Raw genomic sequence first — 14,488 nt, forward strand, 5'->3', positions numbered from 1 at the left:
CACGTCTGGTAGAAACATGGGACAGGGCCTTTTTGGTGCTTGCCCCCAGGCTCTTAAACTGCACTCTAGCAGATTTCAACTGAGTTCCTCCTTGTTGTTATTCTCTCTCTGGATGAACATTATTTCTTCCAACAAGCTATACCGAACTGACTTTATATGCAAAGAGTTGGACTTTTTTTGTTCCTTGGATGTATAATGGACTCGTTTTGCATTATTCCTAATACTGTCAGTTGTGTAGTTATATTTCAGTAATAACCTTATGTCTGTGTTTTAATCTGTGTCGGTTTTAAAGAAGGGAAAAAGTATATATACCTCAGTTAATGGTCAATGTCTTCCTGAGCATGACTTCTTGATTAGAAAATTTCGTGCCGGAGGCAGAAAGAATGTGGATGAAAAGAGAGAGACGCTCCTCCACCCCCAAAATAAGGACATAGATTAAGGACATAGTTCCTCGGAGTGTAATAGAGTCTCTTCTTTGGAGGCCTTTAAACATTAGTTAACATTTAATCCAAAATTGGCATTCACATATGAAATGAAACAAGCAGGTCAGGTAAGCCTTGCATACCCATACCTTGGTTTAAATTGAATTATTTTAGCAAAAAAAAGCACTTCTAGTTTTGAAAAATATGATTAAATGTTTGGCTATTCCCAGCCCTCTTACTGGAATGACAAGGGTTGTTGTCACAGTTCAATGGCAATTGTTTGTTCTTAGACCAACTTCAAGTGTCAGTTGCTTCTTTTTAATCACTTAATTTTATAGTGCAGCAAATGCCATTCAGAAACAAATCCTCCAATAAACACAATAGTAGCCGGTAGCCTATAAAAGAGGAGTCTAGGGCTGCATCTGCATTGCAAAAGTAACCTAATTTGACCTCACTTTAACAGTTATGACTCAATGCTATGAAACGGTGGGAATTGTAGTTTGTTGTGGCACCAGAGTTCTCAGAAAAGGATAAATAGCTCTCAAAACCAGTTTCCAGGACTCCACAGCATTGAGCCATGGCAATTAAAGCAGTGTCAAACCAGATTATTTCTGCAGTGCGGACACAGCCCTAGAATCCTATATTTATAGGCTACCAAATTGTCAATGTAATTCCCATAGAGTTTTATTGAAATATGTAAATTGCATCAAAGCTGTTGTGAATGTTAGAAAGCATTAAATCTCGGTTGATCAAGCTTTCTAATACACAAAACAGCATTTCACAATATTAATACAGTTGGCCCTCCACATTTCCAGCTTTGACTTTTGCAGATGTGATTATTTGTGGTTTTGATCCATATGTTCTCTCTAGGAATCTCCAGGTCTTCCGGCGCAACTCTGCCAGACGTTGACCATAGACTTGTGCTGAGGAACCTAGACGTTCCTAGATAAGCCCCTTCTCTAGGTATTTGTAGGCCCTCCAGCATGATTCTGTGGCCAGCCTCTGGCAGATGTTGACCATAGAGTTGCACTGGAGGACCTGGAGATTTTTCCCCCCAAACCCTGCGCATATGTGAAGAAATGCATTTTGAACATTTGAGAGACTACTTGAAAGCTTCTTACAAAATGCATCCAGGGATGACTTTTCCCCTCCTTATTTCAGCAGCTTCAGCTCTTTCCCAGCTCAAGCTTTGTTGCGTTGTTTACTGCAGACTTGCTGCTGCAATATAATAGCATTGCTGATGCTGCTAAAAATTGCAGCTAGGCAGAGGAGGAGGAGGAGGAGGAGGAGGAAGAAAATTTGAAAGGGGGATTTTAAAATCTTTGTTTAAAAAAATGGAGCCCCGTTGTCAAAGGCTTTGTTAACTGAAGCGCCACAGTTCAAGAAAGATGTTGAGAATCTGGAGCGTGTCCAGAGGAGGGTGGCCAAAATGGTGGTAGGCCTGGAAAGCACCAGGCTCTTTGAGGAGCGGCTGAGGGAGTGGGTGCGTTTAACCCGGGGGGGGGGAAGGAGGGTGAGGGGTAGCATGAGAGCCCTGCTTACATATTTGGAGGGATGCCACATTGGAGGAGGGAGCAAGGCCGGGGCCTCACTGGGCCTTTGGTGACTGCGCCTCAGACATCTGCATTTTGAAAGGAGAGGCTCCTGGTTTTCAATTTTTAATTTTTATAATAATAATGATAATAATAACAACAATAATAATATTTGCATGTGCAGTGGGCCCTTGGTATTGGCTAGGGCTTGGTTCCAGGCCTTCCTGTGGATACCAAAATCTCTGGATGCTCGAGTCCCATATATATATATATATATATACACACACACACACACACACACAACAGTGTAGTGAAATGGAGATGGGAGCCAAATCTATGCACAAATTTCATTTATGTTTCATATCCACATTATGTACTTGTACCTGGCCTGGAGATAATTTTATACACAATATTTTAAATAATGGTGATGATCATGGTGTAATAATGATAATAATAATAATAATATAAATACATAAAGTGTATGTACATTGAGCCATTGGAAAGTAAAAGGTGTCACTCCCATGTGGGCAGTTTTGGATTGGGGACCCAGTTTCTAAACATGACATTAGTTTACACACCTAGCCTGAAGGTCATTTTATACACAAGCTTTAATGATGATGATAATAATAATAATAATAATAATAATAATGTAATATTAAATAAATAACAATCACGTTTGTGCCCACTGGACCCTAGTCCCAAAGCAAAGGCTCAGTCCCCCAAGTGGACCACTTTGGAGCATGTTGGATTAATCTCCAAGGCAAAGCTGTGGTCCTCCTGCTGCTTTGGACTCCATCTCCCAGAACACCTGAGCGTCGGCCAAAGTGGCTGAGGCTTCTGGGAGTTGTAGTCCAAGAAACCTTGGAGGGCCAAGCGTTGGGAGCCACTGCCAGGAAGCTTCTTCCAGCCCCTCAGGTCCTCCAAGGGAGAGAGTTCTCTTTCCTAGAGAGGCAATTTTTTGGGGGGTGAAATGGGGAAGGGGGGCCACTTGGGCTTCCGGTGGGGGAGGGGGAGAGGAGGAAGTGGGAGAGATCTGGGGGGGATGGATGGAGGAGGCAGGAGGAAAAGGTAAAGGGAGGAAGAAGGAGGGATCCTGGGAGGGAGAGGAATGGGCCTCGGGGGGGGGGATGGGGTCTCAGAGGGGGACCTAAGCAGAGGGGGGGCCTTGATAGAAGGAGTGCCCTTTATGGGGGGGCAGGTGGCCTTTCATATAAAGGGTGTCCTTTATAGGGTTACCAGGGCCTGTTACAGACAGCCAAAATAAAGCTGCTTCGGGTCTCTTTGGAGGTATGCTATTTAAATGATGCATGGGTCCTAAGAATCCGGAAGCTGCACCAAAGCTGCCCTCCAGTGCTTAGGAATGGAGTGTGGCTTTGGCGCGACCTCTGGACTCATAGGACCCATGCATCATTTAAACAGCATACCTCCAAAGAGACCTGAAGCAGCTTTATTTTGGCAGTCTGTAACAGGCCCAGGTTTCCTTTATTAAGAGGCGTGTCTCTTAAGAGGGTGGCCAGGTGTCCCTTAATAGGAGGAGTGTCCTTTATTGGAAGGGATGGCCTTCAAAAGGTGGCCAGGTGTCCCTTAATAGAAAAGGTGTCCTTTATAGGGTTCCCAAGTGCCCTTCATAGGGTTTTTCAGGTGTCCCTTTTTGCAAGGGGTGTCCCTTATTTGAACCCAGGAAAACTTGACTGAGCAAGATGACCCCAAATGCCATATTTCAGGAACATGGGAGTGGTAAGAGCAAGAGATACTCACTTACTAAATCTAACCAAATCTGAAACGTAAGTTACTCTGCATAGCTGTGATTCTGGCAATCGGGAGGTTTTTAAATGATTAACTAGTGTTGATGTGCTTTCAGATATGAATAATGATGAATGTGTAAATGTTTGAATATATGTTTATCTGTTAGTTTTCATTGGTGTGGAAAGTGTATAGTTGTATGGACATGTTACGTTACCTAGAAATAATGAATAAACATATAACTAAACAAAGAACAACAGCAACTAAGCCATGCTAGCTCTCAAAATGACAAAACCATCCTACCAATGTTTTTATGAGCTTCAGTTTTGCAGCTTGCATAATCTGTCAGCAGAGCCACATTCGTTTAAAACAATTGAACCCTGAACATAAATTATTGATTTATATTTATTTATTACGATTATTCATATCCCGCTTTCCCTTGCCCCACCATCATCGCCACAACCCCCAAAAATTGGGACTCAAAGCAAAGGCATACGGTTTTAAAAAATAAAATCGAAATTGAAACACAAATTAAAATACAGAAATAAAATACAGAAATGAGCCTTAACATAGAATTAAGCTTCTATCGTACTAAAACACCTCACTCCTTAAAATAATAAAATGCAGTTTAAAAGATAAAAGCGCTTAAAAACAGTACATATTAAAACAATTAAAATTGCTAAAACCAATTAAAACAATAAAAATAAAGCCACATACAGACCCTTAAAAAATTTCAAAACCAGCTGTTGAAATAGAAAACCCATTCTTCTTTTTTAATGCACTGTGTTGCATCTAATACTGTACTGACAATTATAAATACAGATATTATAATCACAGATACAATTACGAATACCTGCACTGCGCTGCATTAAACACATAAACGCCGCCGCCATGAAAAACCTCTGCGCAATACAGGTTGAGTCTCCTTTATCCAAAATGCTTGGGACCAGAAATATTTTGGATTTCTCCAGATTTTGGAATACTTGCAAGTGCACAATTGTGTATCTTGGACCCAAGTCTAAACATGAAATTCATTTATGTCTCCTCTATGCCTTATCAACATAGCCTGAATTTTTATACTAAATAGTTTTTACAATATTGTGCATGAAACAAAGTTTGTGTACTTAAACTATCTGAAAACATTTTTAATTATATATGTTTTGTATAATTATAAAAGAATTAAATGATCTGAAAACAAAGGTGGCACCTTCTTGACCAGCCATGTGAGCAGTTTGGATTTTGGAGTATTTCAGATTTCGGCATTCTGGAGAAAGGAGACTCAACCTATACTCAGACTGAACTATGCTTTTGTGACTATGCGCTATGTGGGGTTGTTTTTGTTTTGGGGGGGGGTGAACTCATTGCCATATTTGCATTCAGTCTGACTGCTGTACAGAAGTTGTTTGTGGTGACGTTGTGTAGTCATATTACAATACGACACAGGTAGGTTCACCTTTGAGTTGCAATATGTTAGCAATGACTTGAAGGCCCAGAACAACCCTGAAAAGGGTAAGGAAGGGAGTCTTCTCATAGGCTTTCAAAACACTTTAATCCACTTATGTCAATAAATTCGTTCCAAAGCAATAAAATAAATTACACGGGAATGTCACGACTGAATTTATAAAAACGTTGAATTTGTGCAAGAACTGTGTGCGGGGTTGTTGTTGTTATTATTTTTACTATTATTATTAACTTTATTTATAAAGCTGTAAGTTTACACAACACTGTACATGAAATAGAATAAAATAAAATAGAATGGACCTGCCAGTGGCATACAGTCAAGAAAATAGAATATAATACAAAATTCAAACACAACATCATTCAACAAAAATATACAAACAACAGATTAAAATAAACATCAAATAACAATCAAGTTATACTATATTATTATCATCCTTACTTATTTCCTGTTTGCCCCCAACAATTGGGACCCAAAGCTGCTTACAAACTAAAAAGCAATACTTTAAAAAGGCATTAAAATAGAGGTGACATTTTTGTTGTGTTTTTTTAAAATCTCACACCCAAAGAATACATTTAAAACAATTAAAATATTTTTAAAATGTTTTTTATTGCAGGCCTGCATTGTCAGAAGAGTATTGCCTTGAGTAAAAGATATCATGTTCTGCACTTACCTTTTTTATTTCCCAGAAGATATTTCCCTGTCTATCCCTCTGGGAGGATGTTTACTCCTAAGAGTCAGGGATAGAGCTGCATCCACACTGCAGATATAATCCAGTTTGACGCCACTTTAACTGCCATGGCTTAATGCCATGGAATTCTGGGATGAGAGCTCAGGTGCCACAATAAGCTACTATTCCCAGAATTCCACAGCATTAAGCCATGGCAGTTAAAGTGGTGTCAAACTGGATTATTTCTCCAGTGTGGATGCAGCCCCAGAGGACTTTTTCTTCAGTCGCCCCGAAATTGTGGGACGACCTGCTGCAAGAGATCTGGCAGATGAATATGCTGCCTGGATTCAAAAGAGCCTTAAAGATCAGTTTCTTCTGGCAGTACTATTGAAATGAATTTTTAAATAGGGATTGATTGTTTTTATTTGTATTTGTCTTTTTTGTTATTTTAAATTAACATTCTATCATTTTTATGTCATTTTATCTCGAGCTGATGTCATTTTTAAATGATGCTGCATGTTATTAACTAACATTCTAAGGTATATATTATACGTTGTGTTCCCCACCTCAATCCATGGGGAGAAGGGGGTAAGAGATAGATACAGGTTCTCCGAAATGCTCAGGACAAGAAATGTATTGGATTTTTGATTTTTAAACATTTTTATTTATTCATTTATTTATTGGATTTTGGAATGCTTACATATACCTATTTAGATAACTTAGAAATGAGTCTTGACTAAAGAAGAAATTCATTTCGTAGAGAGATCTTGTAGCACCTTTGAGGCAAACTGAAGGATAGAAATTGACATTCGTAGATTTCAGTCTACTTCCTCAGATACATTTATGTTTCATAAGAAATTCATTTATGTTTCAGAAACCCCTTTTCACAAAGCCTGAAGCTCATTTTATACACAACGTTTTTAATAATTTAGTGCATGACACAAACTACACCAAACCATCAGAAAGCAAAGGTTTCGCTATCTCAGCCACCTGTATGTGGACAATTTTTGAGGTATTTTGGAATTAAGGGTAAGAGACTCAACCTGTATTGTTAAGACTGTTACTATAAGTGTGACTAAAGTCAGTAAGACAGGTAATTTATTTCCCAAGACTGTAAAAACTTTTGAGCCCTCCTATTCATAAGATTTTGTTTCAGGTAAAGCAAACTTATACAGTTGGCCTTCCACATTTGTAGCTTGGACTTTTGCGGATTTGATTATTTGTGGTTTTGATTAAAATGTTCTCTCTAGGAATCTCTAGGTCCTCTGGCAAAACACTGCCAGACATTGGCCATAGAGTTAGAAGTTCCTAGAGAAAACACTTCTCTAGGCATTTGTAGGTCCCCCAGCATGATTCTATGACCAGCGTCTGGGAGATGTTGACCATAGAGTTACGCCGGAGGTATTCTCTTAGGTAAAAAGAACTGCTTTTTTAATATGTGATTTTCCCACATTCACGGGTGTCCTTCACCCCTAACCCCAATGAATGTGAAGGGACCACTGTAGTATTATAGAATTACTGCATTATAGAATCATAGAGCTGGAAGAGTAATGTCACGGCCTAGGGCTTCACATTTGGCATGAAATACACACAGGCAAACACAAATTTTTGACTTCCATGGCTGGTTATGGTTCTTTGGGCGCGAGAAATATCCAAGTGCAATTTTTCTCTCACTTTATATTCTTATCATTCATTCCTTCCCACAGATTCACTGATGTCTGCACCAGAAATTCAACTAGTGCATCCTCAGCAGCTTATTCAACACATCAAGAGCATAGCAAGATTACTTAGTTGGGGCATTGTATCAGAAGAATGTTGTGCTTTCCTCAAACAATTTGTGTTGCAATGTTGGCATCACACCAGGTACTGGTTGAGTCTCCCTTAATCCAGAATCCCTTAATCCCGGAATCCAAAATTCTCCAAGAACCAAAATTTTTCTTCATGGGTGGCTGAGACAGTGACACTTTTGCTTTCTGATGGGTCAGTGTACACAAATGTTATTTCACGCATAAATTATTTAAAATATTATGTATACAATTACCTTTAGGCTATGTATAAGGTATATAGAAGCCAGTATGGGGAAGTGGTTTGAGTGTTGGACTATGACTCTGGGGTCAAAGGTTTGAACCCTGGCTCAGCCATGTAAACTCACTGGGTAACCTTGAACAAGTCATACTCTTTCAGCCTCAGAGAACGATTCTCCAGAGTCATAGTCCAACACTCAAACCACTACGTAATGAGACTCAAGTCTGAACATGAAATTCATTGAGATGAGACTCAAGTCTGAATATGAAATTCATTGGTGTTTCATATACTCTTTATACCAATAGTCTCAAGTTAATTTTATACACAATAATTTTAGTAATTTTGTGCATAAAAGAAACTATTAGTATTGGGAATCTACTGTCCAGAAAGAAAGAGGTCCATTCTGCTGGCGATTAGAATATGGGTTTGGAGAGGGATGTTCGGTCAGGAGAGACAGGCCTGAAAAACTAGGCTGCGGCTGATCCAGTGCCATTTGCTGCTCCAGGCTGCCACTGTGGTTTTCACTCCAGCCAGCAAAAGGAACATTTTATTCCTCTCCTTTTCTGGCAAGGTTTGGGCTATCTTCAGCTGCCCCAGGGTGGCTTCCATGCAATTTGAGGGTGTAAATTTTAAATTCCACGTCCCAAATGTGTTCCAACGGCAGACCTTTTGGCCCGTCTGTTTGAGGTCTTAGTTAAGCATGCTACGTATATACAGTCGACTATTGGTTGACTGGCTGAACCCAAAGGGTGCTCAGCAATGGCTCCTCTTCTTCATCCTGGAGAGAAGTGACCAGTGGGGTCCCACAGGGTTCTGTCCTGGGCCCAGGGCTATTCAACATCTTTATTAATAACTTGGTTTAAGGAATAGAGGGCATGTTTATCAAATTTGCAGATGACACCAAATTAGGAAGAGTAGCTAATACCCTAGAGCAGGGGTAGGCAACCATTTTGAGCCGGGGGCCGGGTTACTGTCCCTCAGACAACTGGGGGGCCGAAGCCAAAAAATAAATAATTAAATAATTTTTGAAAAATTTCAATAAATAAATAAACCGGGACAAATGTAGGACAACATTTTCAAATGGTGGACACATTTTTTTAAAAAGTGGAGGACATGCAAAAACAATTGCTGATTTTTTTAAAAATGTTAATATAAATGCATGTTTCTGAGGCGTCTATAGACAATTGCCCCCCTTGCCCCTGCGCGCGAGAGGCCAAAGGCCCCGGCGGCAATCTGCGGCAGGACCGGGCTGGGGCCGGTCCCAAGGCCTTGCCGGGCCGCAGGTTGCCTACCCCTGCCCTAGAGGATAGGATCAAAATTAAAAATGACCTTAATAGATTAGAAAGCTGGGCCCAAACTAACAAAATGAGTTTCAACAGGGAGAAATCTAAGATACTGCATTTAGGTAGAAAAATGAAATGTATAGATATAGCATGGGGGACACCTGGCTGAATGAGACCTCTACATGTGAAAGGGATCTAGGAATCCAAGTAGACCATAAGTTGAACATGAGTCAACAGTGTGATGTATCACCTAAAAAGCCTAATACAATAAAAGTATTGTATCTAGATCAAGGGAAGTAATAGTGCCACCGTACTCTGCTTTGGTTGGGCCCCGCCTGGAATATTGTGTTCAGTTCTGGGCATCACAATTCAAAAAGGATGTTGACAAATTGGAGCGTATCCAAAGTAGGGCAACCAAAATGGTAAAGGGTCTGGAAACCATGCCCTAAGAGGAAATACTCAGGGAGCTGGGGATGTTTAGCCTGGAGAAGAGAAGGTTAAGAGGTGATATGATAGCCCTGTTTCAATACTTGAAAGGATGCCATACTGAGGAGGGAGCTGACTTGTTTTCACTTGCTCCAGAGACTAGGAGCCAGAGCAATGGATGCAAGCTACAGGAAAAGAGATTCCACCTTAACATTAGGAGGAACGTTCAACAGTGGAACACACTCCAGAGTGAAGAGTCTCCTTCTTTGGAGGTCTTTAAGCAGAGGCTGGATTGCCATCTGTCAGGGATACTTTGATTGTGATTTTCTGCATGGCAGAATGGGGTTGGGCTGGATGGCCCTTGTGCTCTCTTCCAACTCTATGATTCTATGAATCCATGGGCGTTCTGTTCCTCATCCTGCAATGATGGCAAAAACCACAGGACCTCAAATCCTGTTGTGGTCAATGGCAGTGTAATGTGTGCACAACCTCATTGGTGCAGCCATATTCTGGCGCTGCCAGTGAGGAGAATGCAGAAGGGTCATTTGTGGATGCTCCAATATAGATGGCAACCCTACACATAGAAAGAACAGATAGGAACAGAATTTTTACACATACAACATTTAAATGCATAACTGTTATAACTTAAAATTGTCTAATTTTTAATGTTATATTTTATATTTACATTTTAATGCTTTTATATTGTTTTTAAATTAAATAATTTTAAATTTGCTCTTTGCTGCCTTGAGTCCCTATATTAGGAGAAAGGAGGGATATAAGTAAATAAAATTAATAACTTAGTTTTCTGTGGGTTTTTTGGGCTGTGTGGCCATGTTCCAGAAAGGTTTCTTACTGATGTTTCACCAGCATCTGTGGCGAAACATCAGGAAGAAACCTTTCTGGAACATGGCCACATAGCCCGAAAAACCCACAAAAAACTATGGTTGCTGGCCATGAAAGCCTTCGGTTTCACAAAATTAATAACAATAACAACACTAAGGTAAGAGTCTAATTCTTTGGAGGTCTTCAACAGAGGCTGGATGACCATCTGTCGGGGCTGCTTTGATTGTGAGTTCCTGCATGGGAGAATGGGGTTGGACTAGATGACCTTTGGGGACTTTTTCAACTCTAGGATTGTATGTTTCTGATAATAATAAGGCTGACTGTAATAATAATAGACATGTCATCTGTGCCTAATGGAACTAGGGACAAATAACAGAACACCTGATATTCTAAACAGACATGTACAAAAAGTAACATAGGTTTGAACACAGGATGTGAAGAGAACAGAGGAGAGCCTTAACAATGATCTCTAACCTTCTTTTTCTTTCTTGATCAGGTGTGATGCGAGACAAGCAAGCAAATTGTGAAAACAGAAAATCTTGGAAGCCAAAGGGAACTAAAAAGCCAGAAGGAAATCCATTGAAAAAATAAAGGAAGTAAATTCTTTGTATCCCAAGAGGCTGACATTTGTGAATTTTGCACCTGGCGGTCGAGCCACAAAAGAAGAAGACCGAAGTGTCCCATCAGTAGGAAAATATTTAGAGGTACCTTGCTCTGAAACTTATACAACATAATCCCATGGAGGACAAACTGTACCAGTGCACAAAATGTGGAATGTGCTTCATTGATGATGAAGCGTGCATTGAACATCAAAGAGCCCACCCTGGGGAGAAACCATGTGGCTGGATGGAAAGTGGTGGGGCATGCTCCCCACATCCAAGAAAGCGCATCGTGGAAAAGCCCTATAAATGCATGGAATGTGAAAAGAGCTTCATCAGCACCAGCGCTCTTATTTTACACGAGAGAACCCACACAGGGGAAAAACCCTACAAATGTGAGGACTGTGGAAAGTGTTTCAGCGAAGGCAGCAAATTGACCATCCATGGAAGGATCCACACAGGGGAGAAGCCATACAAATGCGTAGAATGTGGAAAGCGCTTCACCGTGAGTAGCGCTCTGAGTCTTCATGAAAGAATCCACACGGGGGAGAAACCATATCAGTGTACCGATTGTGGAAAGAAGTTTCGTGTCAGCAGTGACCTCACGTCCCATAAAAGAACCCATACAGGTGAGAAACCATACAAATGCGTTATATGTGGAAAGAGGTTCAGTGATAGCGGTGCATGCGCTAAACATCAAAGAATCCACACTGGAGAAAAGCCCTATAAATGCATGGAATGTGGGAAGAGCTTCATTTGCAGCAGTTCTCTCGCTTTACACGAAAGAACCCACACAGAGGAGAAGCCGTACAAGTGTGTGGAGTGTGGAAAGAGCTTCAACCGGAGCGGGACTCTCACGTCCCATCAAAGAAGGCACACAGGGGAGAAGCCCTATACCTGTGAAGACTGCGGAAGGAGCTTCAGCGATAGCGGGACCTGCGTCAGACATCGGAGAACCCACACGGGAGAGAAACCGTATAAATGCACAGAATGTGGAAAGAGCTTCAGTCAGTGTGGCGCATGTACTATCCATAAAAGAATTCACACTGGGGAGAAACCTTACAAATGTGTGGAATGTGGCAAGACCTTCAACAGCCGTGGGGCATGCATGAAACATCAGCGAACACACACAGGGCTCAGCATGTAGGCAAAGACTATATGAAAGACTGTAATTCCCTGTATAAACCTTCCAGAACCCTAAGATCTTCAGGGGAAGGCTTTCTCTCGGTCCAGCCATCATGTCATGCTCACTTGGTGAGGGCATGAGAAAGAGAGCCTTCTCAGTGCTTGCTCTCAGCCTTTGGAACTCCCTTCCACAGCAAGCTAGCCTGGTCCCCTCCTTGCTTTCTTTTCTCCAACAGACAAAAAACCTTTTCTTTCCAAGCAGGCTTTTAATACATAATAACACCCAGGGAGGTTTCTTATTGGGGTGTTTGCTATGTCTTTAATGGTTTTATATTTTTAATTTAGTATATCTTAGGCATTTTGCATTTTTGGCTTGTTACACTAATGCGGTGTTTTCATTGTGCTTTAATATTGTACTGTGTTGTTGTTGTTGTTGTTTTTAAGCACCTGTTGTGAGACGCCTTGGGTTTGGTTTGGGAGAAAGGCAGCATATAAATAAAATAAACTTCAATCCTGAGTTTTAGGTATTGAAAAACACAAATTTTTCTAACCAGCTGAGTCCCATTTCCCCTGGCTAGCATGCGCCATGTGTTCCCTGGAGGAGTCTTTGAGTGAGGATGAAACTGAGATGTTGGGGATCCAGGAAGGAAGGAGTCCCCAAGAGTATCATAGAATCCTGGTGTTGGAAGGGACCCCAAGGGACATCCAGTCCAACCCCATTCTGCCATACAGGAATTCACAGTCCAAGCTGTCCTGACAGATAGCCATCCAAGCTCTATTCAAAAATTTCCAAAGAGGGAGACTCCACCACTCTCCCGGAGAGCGTCTGCCACTGTCAAAAAGTCCTTCGCGCCAGGAAGTTCTTCCTAACAGTGAGTAAACATGTTCAAGGAACAGCTTATCTCATTTCTAGTCTCTCTGTCCTACTTTGCTCTTGACTGTGAAATCAGGAGACTTGTCCCTCTTTTTGGATGTTGGGCTTTCAGTTGCAAATCCATCTCAGATCGGAGGAATGAACAAAGGCTTGAAGACAATCGAGGCACAGACAGCAATTCATCTGGACGTGAAACGGTGTTTCTCCTTGCTCATTGATCTGGGGAGGGTTTTCCGTAAATCTCTTTCGGTGTGAAACGGTTGCTGGAACCAATGCTTGTGTTCTTTTGTTTCTATAATCAATAAAGGGATCCATATTTTACAGAATTGACTGAGCATTTTTTAAATTCTCTGTGGAGGCTGGTTCATTCCCTCACCCCCTTTTTTGGAGTCAGGGATTGTCATCTATCCAAAGTATCATCTCATGGCCCTAAGGTGGAAAGCAAGAAGACAGAATCAGGATCCTAGAGCTGGAAGGGATCTCCAAGGGTCATCCAGTCCAACCCCCTTTGGTCATGCAAGATCCAAGCCCTCTTGACAGAAGGCCATCCACTCTTTCTTTAAAAACCTCCAAAGAAGGAGGCTCCATCACCCTTCAAGGCAGCAGCCTCTTCCACTGTTGAACAGCTCTTACCCTCAGGAAGCTCTTCATAATCTTTAAATGGATTTTTTTCCTTGTAGTTCAAACCCATTGCTGTGTATCCCAGTTTCTGGAACAGCGAAAAACAAGCTGGTTCCATCCTCAATAGGCCATCCTTTCAAATATTTCAACTTCTCTTCCCCAAGCTGAACATACCTAGCTACCTAAGCCATATCCTCATAGGGCTTGGTAGCTTCCAGACTCTTCAACATTTTGCTCACCCACCTTTGGACACACGACTCCAGCTTGTCCACATCCTTTTTGAATTGTGGTGCCCAGAACTGAACGCAATATGCCAGGTGAGGTCTTACCAAAGCAAAATAGAGTGGTGTTATTACTCCTCTCAGTCTAGATGCTAGAGTCCTATTGATGCAGCCTAGGACTGCACTGGCTTTGTTAGCTGCTGCATCACACTGTTGGTTTATATTCAGCTTGTAGTCCACTAAGACTCCCAGATCCCTTACAGGGGTCCTGGTGACATTCAACCATTCCCTTCTGCCCCCCCCATCCCACCCTCAATTTAGCACTTCTTGTGGGACTTCAGTGGATAATGGAGTGAGGGAGTGTGGGAAGGGTCTCCTTTACCCTTAGGGAGTGTGCAGACATAGAGGAGGCTGGGTCTGAGTGGAGGGGGGCATGGAGGAGGAATGGGAAGGGATAGCTGGTTTCTGGTCTCTGCTTCTGCCCTTCATCTCTCTCTCTTCCTCCCACTAGAATCATAGAATTGGAAGAGACCACAAGGGCCATCCAGTCCAACTCCCTTCTGCCATGCAGGAAATCACAAAGCATCCCTGACAGATGGTGATCCAGCCTCTGTTTAAAGACCTCTAAGGAAGGAGACTCCACCA

General features: G+C 41.6%; 1 protein-coding gene across 7 annotated transcripts; it reads left to right on the plus strand.

Moving 5' to 3' along the window:
- The first annotated feature begins 2,994 nt into the window (after positions 1-2,994).
- LOC149320308 (uncharacterized) lies at positions 2,995-13,321 on the plus strand. Of its 7 annotated transcripts, none has more exons than XM_089502111.1 (3): positions 2,995-3,022; positions 7,533-7,689; positions 10,900-13,321. In XM_089502111.1, the coding sequence occupies exon 3, from the start codon at positions 11,142-11,144 to the stop codon at positions 12,147-12,149; it is 1,008 nt and encodes a 335-aa protein (XP_089358237.1). In that variant the 5' UTR covers positions 2,995-3,022; positions 7,533-7,689; positions 10,900-11,141; the 3' UTR covers positions 12,150-13,321. The 7 variants fall into 7 exon arrangements, with proteins under 7 accessions (XP_089358237.1, XP_089358261.1, XP_089358234.1 ...); XM_089502108.1 differs by lacking the exon at positions 2,995-3,022 and adding an exon at positions 3,432-3,738; XM_089502109.1 differs by lacking the exon at positions 2,995-3,022 and adding an exon at positions 3,432-3,691.
- The last annotated feature ends 1,167 nt before the right edge of the window (positions 13,322-14,488 follow it).

This window comes from Sceloporus occidentalis, unplaced genomic scaffold (genome assembly GCF_023333645.1).
Source record: "Sceloporus occidentalis isolate IW3139 unplaced genomic scaffold, rSceOcc1.0.p SCAF_1, whole genome shotgun sequence".
Classification (NCBI taxonomy): domain Eukaryota; kingdom Metazoa; phylum Chordata; class Lepidosauria; order Squamata; family Phrynosomatidae; genus Sceloporus; species Sceloporus occidentalis.